The sequence below is a fragment of the Mytilus californianus genome, unplaced genomic scaffold (genome assembly GCF_021869535.1).
Source record: "Mytilus californianus isolate M0D057914Y unplaced genomic scaffold, xbMytCali1.0.p SCAF_8, whole genome shotgun sequence".
In the NCBI taxonomy this organism is placed as follows: Eukaryota; Metazoa; Mollusca; class Bivalvia; order Mytilida; family Mytilidae; genus Mytilus; species Mytilus californianus.
Window position 1 is genome coordinate 99,297,400 of NW_026262734.1, and position 20,576 is coordinate 99,317,975.

Below are 20,576 nucleotides of genomic sequence, written 5' to 3' on the forward strand. Positions count from 1 at the left end.
GCAAATATATTTGCATTCAGATTTACCAAACGACCATTTAATCAAATTGGAAAACTATTGTTTGATAAGATTGTGTGGAAGTGTAGTGTAATGAGTTGAAAAGTCAAAACTGTCAACATAATCAAAATGACCATCAAAAGCACGTAATTAATCTAAAACATCCAAAGAATTTTTTACACTCCAAAAAAGTTAATTCCACCATTTTTATATATTTTATTACAAAAGTTAATGATTAGTTCTTTGAAAGTAGTTAAAGAACTAGTTAAAAGCACCGAAAGATTAGTTGTAGAACACTTACTAGAGGCCGAGATGAAACGATGTTTTACTGGTTTTTTGTGTAGTTTAGGTAACCAATACATAGTAGGGAACTTTAAATGTTCAGAAAAGGCCTTAAGCTGTGGTTATTATATGTTTGTTTACTATATGACTCCTTGTGGAGCACACGAACTTGAATGTCGATGAATTTAAAATTTCATTCTTAAGAACGTCCGTGTAGTATCTACGGCATACCACCATCACATTGTTGGCTGCTTGGTCGGCCGGTACAAACACAAACTGCTTTGAAAGTTCTTGGTGTTTATTTCTTATTCTAGAAATAGGCGTATTATGTACTCTTTTATTTATTTCTGAACTATTTTCCAAATTTGATATTCGAATATCCACAACATTCATATATTTATTTGAATAAGAATCAAGTGATTTCTTTTCAGATTTTCCCCGTGTACACCAATTTTTACAATACGATGAAAGAGCGTCTTTTGAGACCTGACGACACTGTTTCCAATCTATTTTAGATGGAGGACGATATTTTGGTCCTTTTTTCAAAAAGTTTGTAACCTCTCTGTCTTAACGATTCTGAGGCCCCCCGTAATAACATTGCCACAGGGATCATATCTAAAATTCGACGATTCACTGTTTAAAGTTAGAGGAGTATTATTTCCTACATTGACGTCTGATGTTACTGACGTATAATTGAATAATATTCAAATTGTTAATGTATCAATTTTTTTGCAGGATAAAATGTTTCTGGCTTTGCTAGTAGAGATTGAAGCTGATACCAAAACGGTTATATATGTCATTAACACAATGAAATGTCCTTCTTCGATACTAGAAAGATATAGCATTCAAATTTCTGAAAGGATGGAACCTTTTTCCTCTGTAAACACAGTATATAATCGATTGTTTGCAATAAATTCCTCTGAAATATCGATAAGGATATCTCTTTATTTTGAAAGGCGTCTTTTAGATTATCTTCCTGTTATTAATACAAGTTCTAGCGTGCTGGAAAATACTTTGACGTCTTTAGAGTTAAACGAGCAGTTGACAGCTGTTCTTGCGAAGGGCCCTTTAAATGGAAACACATGTCTTGATGTTTTGAGGCGTAATGCTTTGGACTTTCAATTGGATAGTGACCGGACGCATAGATTACCGTGGAAAATACAAATGATTAGATGCCAAGTCAAAACCTATTTATTAGAATGCCTTAGCCAAGATATATCAACGACCTTAATAAAATATCTAAACGACCAGATGATTATCAAGAGAAAAGCAGTTGCCGATGAGCTTGATAAAATGATGGATATATCGATGTGTTGGATTGACCAGCTTACTTTCGATATTTTAGGAATCATATCAATAAGATCAGTACCTATACTTGGATTTGCATCCACTCCTTTTTCAATAGCATCAAATCTGTTATTTTCCGTAGATGTTCAAGATGTAAGTTTCAGACATCAAATCGCAGATTATTTACATGAACATATAATGGCGTGGAGGACTGAAGTAATTCGGGACGTTCATCATAGATTTAAAGATTTTTTTTGGAAAAAGTTTATAAAATTATGGCAGATACTAAATGTATTTGGGAAACGAAACAGAGCAAGCATTTCTTTCCACGAATACAAAACCATTACAGAAAGGTTTGTACATATTTGTTAAGATAAATGTGTGTTTACATTAAATATTCGTTTCGTATTACCTTTGACATTAATATCAATGAGATTGCGCGAATAGAACTATATTTCTTACTGTTACTAATACTTGTTACTTCAAAAGACAGTTATAATTTTATGTTTCAATGGAGCAAACACCAATGTAGTCCGTTAATCCTCATATGTTATTCTGGTTTCTTCTACATTAGTTGCCATGCTAATAATGAGGGGAAAAGCTTAAAATTATATGGTTGTGATTATGATCATTTAGAGAAAACTGAAACCCAATCATAATGGATCTATATAGAATCTTTACTGATAAAAAAATTATGAAACGTTATATTTTGAAGTGGAACGAAGAAAATCTTCTCGTTTTCTCGAGAAACTTATCATTCTTAGATGTACATTGTAGCCGGGTCAGCACACAATCATGTAAAATGAGTAATTTGAAAACCCAAATTAGAATATGAACAATAAGTCTGAGTGTCCGAACTTTTAAGAATTTGTCAACGAGATTCAGATGTTGATCCTTGCTTAGTTATTAATGTAAAACCCTTTTTTTTCTTTTATCTTACAATCGTTATCCTCTTATTTCCCTCAAAGTTAACCTATAGCTGTACATAAGAGCTTATGGGAATGCAATCCGAGTATAAATATATGTAACCGAAAATTATACCATAGCTATATATTGTATAATTTTCACGATAATACCATGATGTTCTCTTAACTTCTGAAAGAAAAAAAAGAAGAAAGAAAGAAAGCAAAATTTGGCCGCGGCCGGCTGAATTTCTAGACATAGGTACAATCGAGTTAACCAATGACCTCTAAGCTGAACTGCCCGCTTTGCAACGGCCGATACAAATGAATGTCTACGGTCGGATTCGAACCACGGTTTACGCCAACTCCGTTGTCCTATATTTTTAATTGCACTACAGTTTGCGCCCAGAACAATATTATCAATAATAAATTGCGGTTTTTATCCAACGCAATCAAAGGTTTAAACGTTGTTTTCAATTTAGACTTGTTTTTATTAATAATATGTATATATATTTATATGAACGTTGTTTTCAATTTAGACTTGTTTATATATATAAACAAGTCTAAATTGAAAACAACGTTCAAACCTATAATTGCGTTGGATAAAAACCGCAATTTTTATACGTGTGCATGCAAAACAAATTTCTTGGTAGAGGGGTCTAAATACAGCACAAACAACATTTTCCAAAAGACCAAATGAGTGAAAAAGTATATTTTAACAAAAACGCATTTGACTAGCAGGTCGAACAACTGATGTTCTTAAACCCTGCTGACTGCCATTGGCGATTGCCAAATAAACGGATCACAAGATGTAACAAAATAGATCTTATTATTAATTTATTACATTACAGAAAACCATAAACTTGCGGAAAAAATGGTAATCCGCAAACATGAGGTGCAAAAATTTGTACACCATATCCGGATTTCGACAATTAATGTCTCTTCAGTGATGTAAGGAATCGAAACGGTATTTGGAAGGCCATATAATTTACCTCAATTTAGGATAGACTCTTAAATTTTGAAAGAGTCAAAATAGGATGAACGGATCAGATAAACCCGAAGGCAAATATAATACAAGCCCAAACGAAATAAATATAAACAAGTTTAAATTGAAAACAACGTTCATACCTATGATAGCGTTGGATAAAAACCGCAATTTTTATACGTGTGCATGAAAAGCAAATTTCTTGGTAGAGGGGTCTAAATACAGCACAAACAACATTTTCCAAAAAGACCAAAAGAGTGAAAAAATATATTTTAACAAAACGCATTTGACTAGCAGGTCGAACAACTGATGTTCTTAAACCCTGCTGACTGCCATTGGCGATTGCCAAATAAATTGATCAAAAGGTGTAACAAATGGATCTCTATCTTAATTTAAAACGAATTAAAAAACAATAAATTTGCGGCAAAGATGGTAAACCACAACAAAAGGTGCTAATTTTTTTACACCATATCCGGATTCCGACAATGAATGTCTCTTCAGTGATGTAAGGGATCGAAAAGTATTTGGAAGGCCAATTAATTTACCTCAATTAAGGATAGACTCTTGAATTTTAAAGAGTCAAAATAGGATGAACGGATTATATAAACCAGAGGGAATACATAATACAAGCCCAAACGAAATAAATATAAACAAGTCTGTGAACGTTGTTTTGAATTTAGACTTGTTTATATATATAATAAAGTCTCTGATTGAATGTATAATAACAACTATAACACAATTTTCCCATATGTTTCGGCCATTACAACCTTCTTCATTGGAATAAAGTACAGCATTGAAACAACAAGTACATTGCTTGGATACAATACGTTACAATTACTACTATGACGTTCTATCAACTTATCGAGTATATTTATAGAATCCCGGCGAGGGAAGAACAATCATAGGTATGAACGTTGTTTTCAATTTAGACTTGTTTATATTTATTTCGTTTGGGCTTGTATTATATTTTTCCTCCGGTTTATATAATCCGTTCATCCTATTTTGTCTCTTTAAAATTCAAGAGTCTATCCTAAATTGAGGTAAATTAAATGGCCTTCCAAATACTTTTCGATCCCTAACATCACTGAAGAGACATTCATTGTCGAAATCCGGATATGGTGTAAAAACATTAGCACCTTTTGTTGTGGTTTACCATCTTTGCCGCAAATTTATTGTTTTTTACTTCGTATTAAATTAATATAGAGATCCATTTTGTTATACATTGTGATCAATTTATTTGGCAATCGCCAATGGCAGTCAGCAGGGTTTAAGAACATCAGTTGTTCGACCTGCTAGTCAAATGCGTTTTGTTATAATATATTTTTTCACTCCATTGGTCTTTTTGGAAAATGTTGTTTGTGCTGTATTTAGATCCCTCTACAACGAAATTTGTTACATGAACACGTATAAAAATTGCGGTTTTTATCCAATGCAATCATAGGTATGAACGTTGTTTTCAATTTAGACTTGTTTATATTTATTTCGTTTGGGCTTGTATTATATTTTCACTCCGGTTTATATCATCCGTTCATCCTATTTTGACTCTTTAGAATTCAAGTGTCTATCCTAAATTAAGGTAAGTTAATTGGCCTTCCAAATACTTTTCGATCCCTAACATCACGGAAGAGACATTCATTATCGAAATCCGGATATTTATGTAAAAAAAAATGGAATAAAGTACAGCATTGAAACAACAAGTACATTGCTTGGATACAATACGTTACAATTACTACTATGACGTTTTATCAACTTAGCGAGTATATTTATAGAATCCCGGCGAGGGAAGAACAAAAATTTGCTTCTGCAAATTTGCAGATTTAACATTGTTTTGCTGATATTTAGAGTAATTATGAATATAATATGTGTTTTCAGCCGTGTATCACCTTCACTGGTGATCCAATGGATGGATCTGTCGTACAGCTGTCACTTGTTTAGACGTACTTATCAAAATAATTATTTCTGTGACTTACGATCCTTTACGATAGATTTTTCGCTAATCTGCAATCAATTCCATCTTCATGCCTAATATATCATGTACTGTGTTTTTCTCTAGAACTCTAGATTCTACTGACGAGGAAAGGTTAAACTAGGCCACCAAAAGCTAAATTATTAGTTCAGTCTAGGTGGCGGTGTGGTCTAGAGCGCTGAACACAGTGCAGGCGGGGTTGTCTCGATATCCCAATAGCATGAGTTCGAATTGCGGCGAGGGAAAAACATTGTTTTGTTGATATTTAGAGTATTTATGAATATAATATGTGTTTTCAGCCGTGTATCACCTTCACTGGTGATCCAATGGATGAATCTATCGTAGAGTTGTCACTTGTTAAGACGTACTTCGGGTTTGTATGATCCGTTCATCCTATTTCGACTATTCAAAATTCAAGAGTCTATCCAAAATTGAGGTAAATTATAAGGCATCCATATACCGTTTCGAATCCTAACATCACTGACGAGACATTAATTGTCGAAATCCCGATAAGGTGTACTAGTTTTTGCACCTCATGTTTGCGGTATACTATCTTTTCTGCAAGTTTATTGTTTTCTGTTTGGTGTTATATTAATAATTAAGATCCATGTTGTTACATCTGGTGATCCGTTTATTTGGCAATCGCCATTGCAGTTAGCAGGGTTTAAGAACATCAGTTGTTCGAACTGTAAGTCAAATGCGTTCTGTTAAAATATACTTTTTCACGTTTTTTGTCTTTTGGAAAATGTTGTTCGTGCTGTATTTAGACCCCTCTACCAATTTAACAGATCTAACATTGTTGGGCTGTTATTTAGACGAATTATATATACAGAATGTGTTTTCAGCCTTGTATCACCATCACTGGTGATCCGATGAATAAAAGTTGTCGTAGAGTTGTCTTTAGTTCCGACGTCCTTAAAATATAATTATTTCGGTGACTGTATCCTACATTAATTTGTAAGATTCTCTACGATAGATAATTCAGCTGATCTGTAATATTCCATCTTCATGCCTTATATATCATGTACTGTGTTACGACGCTAGATAAAAACTGACGAGGAAAAGTATCACCCGGCCACCAAAAGCTTGATTTTTATCGAGCCTAGGTGGTCGAGTGGTCTAGCGCGCCGGACATTTTGCAAGGAGATTTGGTGCCACGATATCTCAGTAGCATGAGTTCGGATCCCGGCCAGGGAAGAACAAAAAATTTGCTTCTGCAAATTTACAAATCTAACATTGTTGGGCTGTTATTTAGACGAATTATATATACAGAATGTGTTTTCAGCCTTGTATCACCATCACTGGTGATCCGATGGAAAAAATCTGTCGTAGAGTTGCCACTGGTTCAGAGGTACTTATAATATAATTATTTCTGTGACTGTATCCTACATTAATTTGTAAGATTCTCTACGATAGATAATTCAGCTGATCTGTAATATTCCATCTTCATGCCTTATATATCATGTACTGTGTTACGACGCTAGATAAAAACTGACGAGGAAAGGTAACACCCGGCTACCGAAAGATTGATTTTTATCGAGCCTAGGTGGTCGAGTGGTCTAGCGCGCCGGGCATAGTGCAAGGCGATTTGGTGCCACGATATCTCAGAAGCATGAGTTCGAATCCCGGCCAGGGAAGAACAAAACATTTGCTTCCGTAAATCAACAGATCTAACATTGTTGGGGTGTTTAGACGAATTATATATACAGAATGTGTTTTCAGCCTTGTATCACTATCACTGGTGATCCGATGGATAAAATCTGTCGTAGTGTTGTCACTGGTTCAGACGTACTTATATATATATATATATATATAGATTGCCTAACAATGTAATTTTAACACACTATTTAGTATGTAAATATAAGAATGTTTAAAATATTTACAAAATGATGAAAATAAACGCAATATTTCGCTAGACTAACTAGCTTTATCAAGCGTGCATCTATCCAGGTGAAATCGGATGTAGATGATAAGAAACTTTTGCAGCTCAATGTATATGTTGCACTTGAATTTAGCTGCCTTGAAAATAATACATAATTTGGATGAAGTTCAAGATTTTTACAAAATTGGTAGTTGAAGTTAGCAACGTCCATTGGCCAATATTACAGGATAAAAAGGACGATGCTGTGTACTAAATTATTCTTTATCTTTCCTGTATCTTTTCTCATCTTTTTCGTTAAGACCATCAGGTTCTAAAGTGTGGAGTTGGTGGATCCAAAAATTTTCTCTTCTCCTTCTCGCCGTGGTGTCCCACTCGGTGTTGACTTCTATGATTTGGAAGGTAACATTATCAAAAGAATGTTTCGTTGAACGAAGATGTCTTGTGAGAGGACAGTTTTTGTTGGTTTTGTACCATGAACGATGGTTATTGAGCCGAATATTAAATTTGTCCATTGTTTCTCCCACATAATGAATGCCACATGTGTCACATGTTAATATATAAATTGAGTTCTCCGTTTTACAGTTGGAATTTGAGTAGATGGTATAATTTTGTTTAGTAACGGAGCTGATGAAAGAACTGCTTGTATTGGCAGCTTTACAACACAAGCAGTTCCTTCGACCACATTGTTTGTAGCAACCGGGAGATGGAGTAGGCTGCTTTGCTAATACAGATGTCACTAATTTGTCACGGATGTTTTTAGGTCTTCTGAAGGCCATGACTGGTGGTGAGGAAAATACTTTTTTAAGATTGGAATCATTTTCTACAATTTTCCAATGCTTCTGAACAATGGAAGACACATTTTTAAAATCAGGATGGTAAGTGAGTACAAGGGGTGTTCTGTTAGCTGCTTTATTCTTATCTTTGTACTCTAGAAGTTCTTGGCGACTAGTTTTGTTTGCTCTTTCGAAAGCGCTATCAATGATGTTGTTATTGTATCCTCGAACAACTAGATGTTTACGTAGTTGTCCAAGTCTAGCATTTTGCGTATTTTCAGTAGAGCATATTCTCTTGATTCGCAATGCCTGGCTGAATGGGATGCCACGGGAGCAGTGTTTAGGATGGCAACTTTTAGGAGAAAGGAATTGATGTTTGTCCGTTTGTTTGGTATGAAGGTCCGTTATAATGGTTCCGTCCGCTTCATTGTTCAGAAGCATTGGAAAATTGTAGAAAATGATTCCAATCTTAAAAAAGTATTTTCCTCACCACCAGTCATGGCCTTCAGAAGACCTAAAAACATCCGTGACAAATTAGTGACATCTGTATTAGCAAAGCAGCCTACTCCATCTCCCGGTTGCTACAAACAATGTGGTCGAAGGAACTGCTTGTGTTGTAAAGCTGCCAATACAAGCAGTTCTTTCATCAGCTCCGTTACTAAACAAAATTATACCATCTACTCAAATTCCAACTGTAAAACGGAGAACTCAGTTTATATATTAACATGTGACACATGTGGCATTCAGTATGTGGGAGAAACAATGGACAAATTTAATATTCGGCTCAATAACCATCGTTCATGGTACAAAACCAACAAAAACTGTCCTCTCACAAGACATCTTCGTTCAACGAAACATTCTTTTGATAATGTTACCTTCCAAATCATAGAAGTCAACACCGAGTGGGACACCACGGCGAGAAGGAGAAGAGAAAATTTTTGGATCCACCAACTCCACACTTTAGAACCTGATGGTCTTAACGAAAAAGATGAGAAACGATACAGGAAAGATAAAGAATAATTTAGTACACAGCATCGTCCTTTTTATCCTGTAATATTGGCCAATGGACGTTGCTAACTTCAACTACCAATTTTGTAAAAATCTTGAACTTCATCCAAATTATGTATTATTTTCAAGGCAGCTAAATTCAAGTGCAACATATACATTGAGCTGCAAAAGTTTCTTATCATCTACATCCGATTTCACCTGGATAGATGCACGCTTGATAAAGCTAGTTAGTCTAGCGAAATATTGCGTTTATTTTCATCATTTTGTAAATATTTTAAACATTCTTATATTTACATACTAAATAGTGTGTTAAAATTACATTGTTAGGCAATCTATAATTTTATTTGTGTAATTGAATTAATCTCTGTACTGATTAATCCACACTCCCATAGATTTGTATGTCATGTGCTGCTATTTATAGGCACTTATATATATATATATATATATAGATTGCCTAACAATGTAATTTTAACACACTATTTAGTATGTAAATATAAGAATGTTTAAAATATTTACAAAATGATGAAAATAAACGCAATATTTCGCTAGACTAACTAGCTTTATCAAGCGTGCATCTATCCAGGTGAAATCGGATGTAGATGATAAGAAACTTTTGCAGCTCAATGTATATGTTGCACTTGAATTTAGCTGCCTTGAAAATAATACATAATTTGGATGAAGTTCAAGATTTTTACAAAATTGGTAGTTGAAGTTAGCAACGTCCATTGGCCAATATTACAGGATAAAAAGGACGATGCTGTGTACTAAATTATTCTTTATCTTTCCTGTATCTTTTCTCATCTTTTTCGTTAAGACCATCAGGTTCTAAAGTGTGGAGTTGGTGGATCCAAAAATTTTCTCTTCTCCTTCTCGCCGTGGTGTCCCACTCGGTGTTGACTTCTATGATTTGGAAGGTAACATTATCAAAAGAATGTTTCGTTGAACGAAGATGTCTTGTGAGAGGACAGTTTTTGTTGGTTTTGTACCATGAACGATGGTTATTGAGCCGAATATTAAATTTGTCCATTGTTTCTCCCACATACTGAATGCCACATGTGTCACATGTTAATATATAAATTGAGTTCTCCGTTTTACAGTTGGAATTTGAGTAGATGGTATAATTTTGTTTAGTAACGGAGCTGATGAAAGAACTGCTTGTATTGGCAGCTTTACAACACAAGCAGTTCCTTCGACCACATTGTTTGTAGCAACCGGGAGATGGAGTAGGCTGCTTTGCTAATACAGATGTCACTAATTTGTCACGGATGTTTTTAGGTCTTCTGAAGGCCATGACTGGTGGTGAGGAAAATACTTTTTTAAGATTTGAATCATTTTCTATAATTTTCCAATGCTTCTGAACAATGGAAGACACATTTTTAAAATCAGGATGGTAAGTGAGTACAAGGGGTGTTCTGTTAGCTGCTTTATTCTTATCTTTGTACTCTCGAAGTTCTTGGCGACTAGTTTTGTTTGCTCTTTCGAAAGCGCTATCAATGATGTTGTTATTATATCCTCGAACAACTAGATGTTTACGTAGTTGTCCAAGTCTAGCATTTTGCGTATTTTCAGTAGAGCATATTCTCTTGATTCGCAATGCCTGGCTGAATGGGATGCCACGGGAGCAGTGTTTAGGATGGCAACTCTTAGGAGAAAGGAATTGATGTTTGTCCGTTTGTTTGGTATGAAGGTCCGTTATAATGGTTCCGTTCTTGATGTAACTCGTAGTGTCGAGGAAGTTTATTTTCTCCATAGATGATTCATATGTAAATTTTATTGAATGGTGGAAAGAGTTACAGTGTCCTAGAAATTCATTAAGATGTTCTTGTGAATCTGTCCATTTGAAATCAATATCGTCAATGAATCGGAACCATGATAAGGGCTGGTATGGAGCACTAGCCAAGAGGCGTTTTTCAAGTTGGCCCATAGATATGTTGGCATATGACGGGGCCATTTTTGTGCCCATACTAGTACCGTTAAGAACATCTTAATGAATTTCTAGGACACTGTAACTCTTTCCACCATTCAATAAAATTTACATATGAATCATCTATGGAGAAAATAAACTTCCTCGACACTACGAGTTACATCAAGAACGGAACCATTATAACGGACCTTCATACCAAACAAACGGACAAACATCAATTCCTTTCTCCTAAGAGTTGCCATCCTAAACACTGCTCCCGTGGCATCCCATTCAGCCAGGCATTGCGAATCAAGAGAATATGCTCTACTGAAAATACGCAAAATGCTAGACTTGGACAACTACGTAAACATCTAGTTGTTCGAGGATATAATAACAACATCATTGATAGCGCTTTCGAAAGAGCAAACAAAACTAGTCGCCAAGAACTTCGAGAGTACAAAGATAAGAATAAAGCAGCTAACAGAACACCCCTTGTACTCACTTACCATCCTGATTTTAAAAATGTGTCTTCCATTGTTCAGAAGCATTGGAAAATTATAGAAAATGATTCAAATCTTAAAAAAGTATTTTCCTCACCACCAGTCATGGCCTTCAGAAGACCTAAAAACATCCGTGACAAATTAGTGACATCTGTATTAGCAAAGCAGCCTACTCCATCTCCCGGTTGCTACAAACAATGTGGTCGAAGGAACTGCTTGTGTTGTAAAGCTGCCAATACAAGCAGTTCTTTCATCAGCTCTGTTACTAAACAAAATTATACCATCTACTCAAATTCCAACTGTAAAACGGAGAACTCAATTTATATATTAACATGTGACACATGTGGCATTCAGTATGTGGGAGAAACAATGGACAAATTTAATATTCGGCTCAATAACCATCGTTCATGGTACAAAACCAACAAAAACTGTCCTCTCACAAGACATCTTCGTTCAACGAAACATTCTTTTGACAATGTTACCTTCCAAATCATAGAAGTCAACACCGAGTGGGACACCACGGCGAGAAGGAGAAGAGAAAATTTTTGGATCCACCAACTCCACACTTTAGAACCTGATGGTCTTAACGAAAAAGATGAGAAAAGATACAGGAAAGATAAAGAATAATTTAGTACACAGCATCGTCCTTTTTATCCTGTAATATTGGCCAATGGACGTTGCTAACTTCAACTACCAATTTTGTAAAAATCTTGAACTTCATCCAAATTATGTATTATTTTCAAGGCAGCTAAATTCAAGTGCAACATATACATTGAGCTGCAAAAGTTTCTTATCATCTACATCCGATTTCACCTGGATAGATGCACGCTTGATAAAGCTAGTTAGTCTAGCGAAATATTGCGTTTATTTTCATCATTTTGTAAATATTTTAAACATTCTTATATTTACATACTAAATAGTGTGTTAAAATTACATTGTTAGGCAATCTATAATTTTATTTGTGTAATTGAATTAATCTCTGTACTGATTAATCCACACTCCCATAGATTTGTATGTCATGTGCTGCTATTTATAGGCACTTATATATATATATATATATATATATATATACAAGTCTAAATTGAAAACAACGTTCAAACCTATGATTGCGTTGGATAAAAACCGCATTTTTTATACGTGTGCATGCAAAACAAATTTCTTGTTAGAGGGGTCTGAATACAGCACAAACAATATATATATATATTACGGGAACATATTGTTGGGATGAAATGAAAATTTTAAGGACAATCTAGGCATGATGTTATTGTAATCGTACCTTCTAATTAATGTAAGGTATTTTGATACAATTAAAACGTCACGGTGGTATTATTCATTCAAAATCTAAGAAAGGTTCTTTTGACATTGATTTTCTCAGTAATACCACTAAATATTTTAAACAAATAAAAACATTTTTAAGGTTTGTTCATTTATATGTTTCGGAGCTTAGTTTGACGTCCATTTTTGCTGAACTAGTATACATTTTTGTTTAGTTGCCAGCTGACGCCCGCCTCCTAGTGCGGGATTTTCTCGCTGTGTTGCAGACCCATTGGTGGCATGGGCTGTTGTCTCTTTGACACATTCCCCGTTGTTTCAATTCTCAATTTATGACATATTTGCCACTAGACGTAAATCAGACAAAAATCAATCAACTTTATAATCATTCCATGAAAACAGTACACAAAGACAAGATTTTGTACAATGCTATAATGTAAAATTTCCTTTTAAATCACTCGATAATTATGCAAACTTAAATGTTTTATTTTTAGTTATTTCTATGAAAACCACTACAGTTTTTGTACCTGACTGAACACTGACATGACTGATATCTATTTCCTTTTAAATTACTGTTAATAATACAAACTTAAATATTTTATTTTTAGTTAATCCTGTGAAAACTAGTACATTTTTTATTACATGACTGAACATTGATATCTAGTTTTCAGAGTCATATGACAAAGTTTTAGATATTTTTGTTTACTTTGTATATGATTATGTAAGGCAACTATAGAACTAAGAATGGTAAAAGTTGTTGTTTAACAGGGTTTATGCTTAGTTTAGATGTGTGAAGGAAATGACGATTGATTAAAATAAAAGCGTTTGTTTTCGTTTAATACATTGTATTTCAATTTAAGAATTATGATCAATCTTGACAAAAATATCTCATCTTTACACGTTTTGAGCGAGTCATTCAAACATTTGTACTGTTGTTTTGCGGAAAATGTTGCACAATCTCAAATGTATTAGATTTTAACGTTAGAAAATCGTTCACTAGGACAGGAGACGAGTAATAACAAACAATAGTTCAATTCGAAAAGTAGAAAAAAAATAATGCAACATTTTCCAGAAAGAACAAACTCTAAAAGAGAGGCGAAAGATACCCAAGGTACATTCAAACTCATAAGTCGAAAATAAACTGACAACAGCATGGCTAAAAAAGAAAAAGACAACAGACAAACATTACTGCACAAAACACAACATAGAAAACTAAAGACTGAGCACCACGAACCCCACCAAAAACACGGGGTGATCTCGGGTGCTCCGGAAGAGTAAGCAAATTATCTTCCACATGTGGCACCCGTCGTGTTGCTCATGTTAGTACAAACCCAGTAAAAGTCTTTTTCGGTAGGCCACATTCGGGAAAAGGGGACGACGGGATTGTGGTGACGACAGTAGGAACATATCTGCTATCATTTGTGAAACGGATTATCCGTAACGGTCAACCAACTCATGATGGCGTCCGAAAAATTACGAAGGAATGATCTACGTTTAACCACGGGCAAACCTAATAATTTCTCAGCACACGGTGACATGTCTTGAACACTTATTTCGATTAAAATTACGGACTTCATCACTTGTGGAAACCTAAATCGAATATAAGACTGGAAGGTTGGTACCTATTAAAACGTTTAATACCTTTTGTTAGCTATTATTCGTGTGTTTCTTTGTCCTATATGTTCTCCCATTTATTTGTATTGTGGTCCTGTCATGTGATGTTGTCGTTTTGGTGTTGTGTTTGACGTTGCCATTAAAGCGGGGGGTTTGGCATGCCACAAAACCAGGTTCAACCCACCATTTTTTTCTTAAAATGTCCTGTACCAAGTGAGGAAAATGGCCATTGTTATATTATAGTTCGTTTCTGTGTGTGTTACATTTTTAATGTTGTGTTTTTGTTGTGTCGTTGTTCTCCTCTTATATTTGATGCGTTTCCCTCAATTTTAGTTTGTAACCCGGATTTGTTTTTATCTCTATCGATTTATGAGTTTCGAACAGCGGTATACTACTGTTGCCTTTATTTAAACCCGCTGCGTTTGTTTGCACCTATCCTAAGTCAGGAATCTGATGTTCAGTAGTTGTCGTTTGTTTATGTGGTTCATAAATGTTTCTCGTTTATATAGATTAGACCGTTGGTTTTCCCGTTTGAATGGTTTTAAACTAGTCATTTTTGGGGCCCTTTATAGCTTGCTGTTCGGTGTGAGCCAAGGCTTCGTGTTGAAGACCGTACTTTGACCTATAATGGTTTACTTTTAAAAAAATTGTGACTTGGATGGAGAGTTGTCTCATTGGCACTCATACCACATCTTCTTATATCTATGTACTCCTATTAGCTACAATAAACAGACACGTAATCTTTCGACAAACAATTTTCAAAAAATATGTTTTCCTCTGTGCACTCAACATAGGTACATACGTCTATAAATTCGCAATTAAGATCGGTTGAGAACCACACTTCACTGGAAGAAAAAAAAAGAAGATAATTTCAGGTTCCATATTGTGAATTAACCAGTTCTATGTAGCAACATTCAAGCATTGCCAGCAAATGGAGTTTATATATTCAAGTTGAAACGATATTCCTGTGGATTCTTTTCTGGTCATTTTGTTATTTTTTTGGAAGAAAATAATTTTCTCAAAAAATCCACAGTTCCCACATCGGTTTAAACAAACCCCGAAACACACAATGTATTATTCATAGTTTGTTTATTATTATTACAAGTCTGTAACTATACTACTTTTGTGGTAAAAATTCATGTATTAACAAATATATTTTGTTTAATGATGCAATTATTTTCAACTCTGTAATTTACATTTGTATTATGTTATAGGAACTTGCAAATTGAAGCATATGGATTATTTGGAGACATCATAAAGATATACATACATAAGAAAGAAACTAACGAAGAATCAATTCGAGAATATCTTTGTAAATATTGTACGGATATTTCACCTGTAAAAATTTGTGAGTATAAGGAAATGATCGTTACTAAACATTGTTTTAAGTCTGGAAATAGGGTCATGAAGGTGGGGAATCAAAATCGTTATGGGACTGCAAGTTTTCCATTGAAAGACAGAGAAAATCGGTATTACTGTGCTACTTGTAAGCATGTAACTGCCATCACCGGAGACGCTAACATTATTTCCAATGGTGGAATGGCACTTTCCACAGACAGCCTTACGTTTAATACTGAATTGGATTTTGCACTGTTGAAATTGAGGAATACAAATATTGTCTGTAATCACGGCATTCGTACCGAGGACAATTGTTTTGTATCGGGTGAAGTATTAGAAATTGACATGACGCCAGGTAAAGACGATCAGTTTTATAAATGGGGAGCAACTACAGGTCTAACTAAAGGAAACTACATAGGTATTATTTTAATAAAAACCGAGACGACAAATTATGGTATAGAAAATTTTGTCATTGAGGGACAGTTTGGACAATTTTCAATGCCAGGAGATAGTGGATCTCTTATTTGTATATCTCCCGATTCAATAGTTTATACAAGCCATATGGCTGCATGTATTCTAGTCGGAGAATGTACTCCATCGAACTTTGACGAAAATTTCACTCCAAATAGGCATATGTGTTACCGAGTAAGTCTTCCTTTGTCGGAAATGAAAAGTTCCGAGTCATATAGTACAATCATACCATGTTTCTCTATGTAACAATTCTTTCGAAATATTTTATGGGTGTCAAGCTGAATTCTAGTATTGTCTAATTTCGTCAAACTAATTATAAAAACTTTAACTGAAAATATAGTTGTTGATTGCCCAATGTCGTTTGACTTTACACATGTAAGATTCTAGTTTTAGCTTTTTAAGGTATAAAGTGAATAAAGTGTTACACAGATCATACAAATACCTCATCCATTGTAAAAAAAACAGCGGCGGAAGAGACCACTCAACACTCATTCGCCTGTTGCATGATATATGTAATGCTAATTTAAGAAATTATCAATAAACTAATAGTTCCAACGCCTTCAACCAAGGTGACTTTAGATTATTTTGTTATTCCTGTAACGTCTCGTTTTGTCGTATAGCTTCCCAAGAATTTTAGTACTTATTTATCCTTGTTTTCACATTTGCTGGTTTGAGCGTTTATGAAATTTAAGAATGAAATGTGCTATGGACACATCAGATGTATAAATTATTATTTTCATTTTACTTAAGTTCCAACTTCTTCAGGCAAAGTTGACCTTAGGTGCATTTAAATATTCATTTTATGTTCCTTTTGTTTAAGTAGTTGCACAAGTTTGTATACATCATTTGCTTTCAAATGTTTGGGATTTGACAGTTGAGCAGTCTTAACAAGTGCTTCAGCATGTTCAGATGGACCAAATTTATAAGTGTTATTTGGCTCTAGCTGCTGACGAAATAGTAGTCACCGAGGATATCTTCAGCTAAGTGGGCAGTGCTGCGTAGCTGACATGATTCTTAACATAACCGTAGATAAATGTAGAAAGTCTTCAAAAGCTATAGGTAGCAATAAACAGTTAGAAGTTTAGTTTTGCATTTTGGCCATGGTGAATTTTTTTAAATATGAAAATGTTTGTACAATAAAATTGATTTTTAGATAGCTGAAGAATAATATAACCTTTCAAGTGGGTTTATATGAACATCAAGATTATGTTTTGCATGTTTTATAGGCCATTTTTCTATTTGAAAGTCCATATTTTCACATCCGTACCGCCCATGGGTCCAGAAATTATTATAGTGTTTTTCAACAAAGATTTGACCCTCGAACTTTTCAATTCAATTTTATGGAAAAATGAGCCATGCATATTATTTGTTTTTTAGATATCTTGATAGATAAATGTCTATGGTTTCAGGAAAAGTATCACTCTAATGGATTAAAATCCTTCTTTGGACAAAATTTTGGGGACTTTTGTGACATTTTCACCACCTTTTTGCAATATCTAGTATAAAATAAATGCTTATTCTTGCCATAGTTACACTAAAAACAGATTATATTTCACCATTATAACTATATGGAAGATGCTGTATCCATATATATGCACATGCATAACACAAACAAAAAGCCTTTTTCGTTAGAAAGCAAGGGAAAGAGGTTGGTTAAAAATTATGAGTGTCAATCGTAGGTTTTTTTCCTAACTGTGTATTGCTACCATACCTCTGTCTTTCTTTGCAGTACTGACATTGGGTCGATTTGGCTATTTGTTGTCCCGTTTGATAATATCTAAAGATCATTACGCATCCAAGTACAAACCTGTCCTTTCACACACCAATTTTGTTAGGAGTTATTTTATATTATTAATATGATGTATCATATTTAGTTTATAAATAAAAAAAAAAAATGAATCTATACAATCATGCTTGTTTTTATTCGAGTGCTTGGAGAGAAAACTGTCAGTCCAAATTCATTTAGCTTGGGCTTATGTTAATGAACCCATGATTTCCTTGAAAACATTTTATTAAGTTATAATTGTAAAACTTTATTATACTTTACACTAGTGCTACATATATTCAATTGAGCACTGAGTCGATACCTCTGTTTGTGGACTATCAGTCCCCGAGGGTATCATCAGCTCAGTAGTCAGTACTTCGGTACTGACATGATTTATAACAAACTATCTGAAATTGCCCGTTTATAAATTTTGAAATTATACAGAAACTAAGGTTTCAACTCCCTCAGGCAAAGTTGGCCTTAGATGTATATGGCTATATTTTTAGGTCCTTTTTGGTTTATTGCTCTTCAACATTTTCGGTCCTTATACATCCTTGGTTTTCAAATATTCGACTTTGAGCGCTCCTTATGAAGGTAAATACAGAAAACGCATCGGACGCATGCAGTTTATAACGTGTTTTTTTCAATTTTCTTTTAGCTCTATAGACATTGTTTACTTGTAGGTCATTTTTAATAACAATACAAGTACAAATTCCGCTTCAATCAATGTCTCTTCAATAATGCATATGCATAAGAACACCGTGTATGGAAATACAAATACCTAAAGTTCGTACGGCTTTTATAAACCAATGCATTTCATGTTTTTAATATATACATGATATATACAAGAAAACCTGCCATTTTAGTTCATCAATTTTGGGATAAATCAAAATCGTGTGTACCGGAATTTTGGTATTCATTAATGTCCATGACCAAACTGTTAAAGATCCAAAACTACGCTTATTTACGAACAAACCCATTTTGAAATATTTAACACGCACTCGTCTGATAAGTTAACTGAAATGACGCAGGTTTAAGTTTTTGAAGATCCCTATGGAATAACTTCATATTTATATCAGTATAAGAATAATAGAATGTGGTATGATTGCCAATGAGACTACTACCCCCCAGGATTCAAACGCATTTTTAGCTCACCTGGCCCGAAGGGCCAAGTGAGATTTTCTCATCACTTGGCGTCCGTCGTCCGTCGTCCGTCGTCGTCCGGCGTCGTCCGTCGTATTCCGGCGTCGGCGTTAACTTTTTATATTTTGAACTTCTTCTACAGAACCACTGAATGGAATGAAACCAAACATGGCATGAATGTTCCTTATGAGGTGCTGACCAAGTGTTGTTACTTTGTAGCCGATCCATCATCCAAGATGGCCGCCAGCGGGGGACTTAGTTTAACATAGGACCCTATGGGAAATGCATACAAATGTCTTCTTTTAGAGAACCACTGAATGGAATGAAACCAAACATGGCATGAATGTTCCTTATGAGGTGCTCACCAAGTGTTGTTACTTTGTAGCCGATCCATCATCCAAGACGGTCGCCAGCGGGGGACTTAGTTTAACATAGGACCCTATGGGAAATGCATACAAATGACTTCTTTTAGAGAACCACTGAATGGAATAAAACCAAACATGGCATGAATGTTCCTTATGAGGTGCTGACCATGTGTTGTTACTTTGTAGCCGATCCATCATCCAAGATGGCCGCCATTGGGGAACTTAGTTTAACATAGGACCCTTTGGGAAATACATACAAATGTCTTCTTTTAGAGAACCACTGAATGGAATGAAACCAAACATGGCATGAATGTTCCTTATGAGGTTCTGACCAAATTTTGTTACTTTGTAGCCGATCCATCATCCAAGATGGCCGCCAGTGGGGGACTTAGTTTAACATAGGACCCTATGGGAAATACATAAAAATGTCTTCTTTTAGAGAACCACTGAATGTAATGGAACTAAACATGGCATGAATGTTCCTTATGAGATGCTGACCAAGTGTTGTTACTTTGCAGTCGGTCCATCATCCAAGATGGCCGCCAGCGGGGGACTTAGTTTAACATAGGACCCTATGGGAAATACATACAAATGTCTTCTTTTAGAGAACCAATGAATGGAATGAAACCAAACATGGCATGAATGTTCCTTATGAGGTGCTGACCATGTGTTGTTACTTTGTAGCCGATCCATCATCCAAGATGGCCGCCATTGGGGAACTTAGTTTAACATAGGACCCTTTGGGAAATACATACAAATGTCTTCTTTTAGAGAACCACTGAATGGAATGAAACCAAACATGGCATGAATGTTCCTTATGAGGTTCTGACCAAATGTTGTTACTTTGTAGCCGATCCATCATCCAAGATGGCCGCCAGTGGGGGACTTAGTTTAACATAGGACCCTATGGGAAATACATAAAAATGTCTTCTTTTAGAGAACCACTGAATGTAATGGAACTAAACATGGCATGAATGTTCCTTATGAGATGCTGACCAAGTGTTGTTACTTTGCAGTCGGTCCATCATCCAAGATGGCCGCCAGCGGGGGACTTAGTTTAACATAGGACCCTATGGGAAATACATACAAATGTCTTCTTTTAGAGAACCAATGAATGGAATGA

General features: G+C 34.9%; 2 protein-coding genes across 4 annotated transcripts in view; both read left to right on the forward strand.

The window, feature by feature from the left end:
- LOC127712685 (uncharacterized) overlaps nt 1-20,576 on the forward strand; it is a 140,626-nt gene that overhangs the window by 98,081 nt on the left and 21,969 nt on the right. The window lies entirely within an intron of this gene.
- On the forward strand, nt 1,022-18,012 carry LOC127712686 (uncharacterized). Its single transcript, XM_052219284.1, has 2 exons — nt 1,022-1,919; nt 15,586-18,012. The coding sequence occupies exons 1-2, from the start codon at nt 1,087-1,089 to the stop codon at nt 16,424-16,426; spliced, it is 1,674 nt and encodes a 557-aa protein (XP_052075244.1). The 5' UTR covers nt 1,022-1,086; the 3' UTR covers nt 16,427-18,012.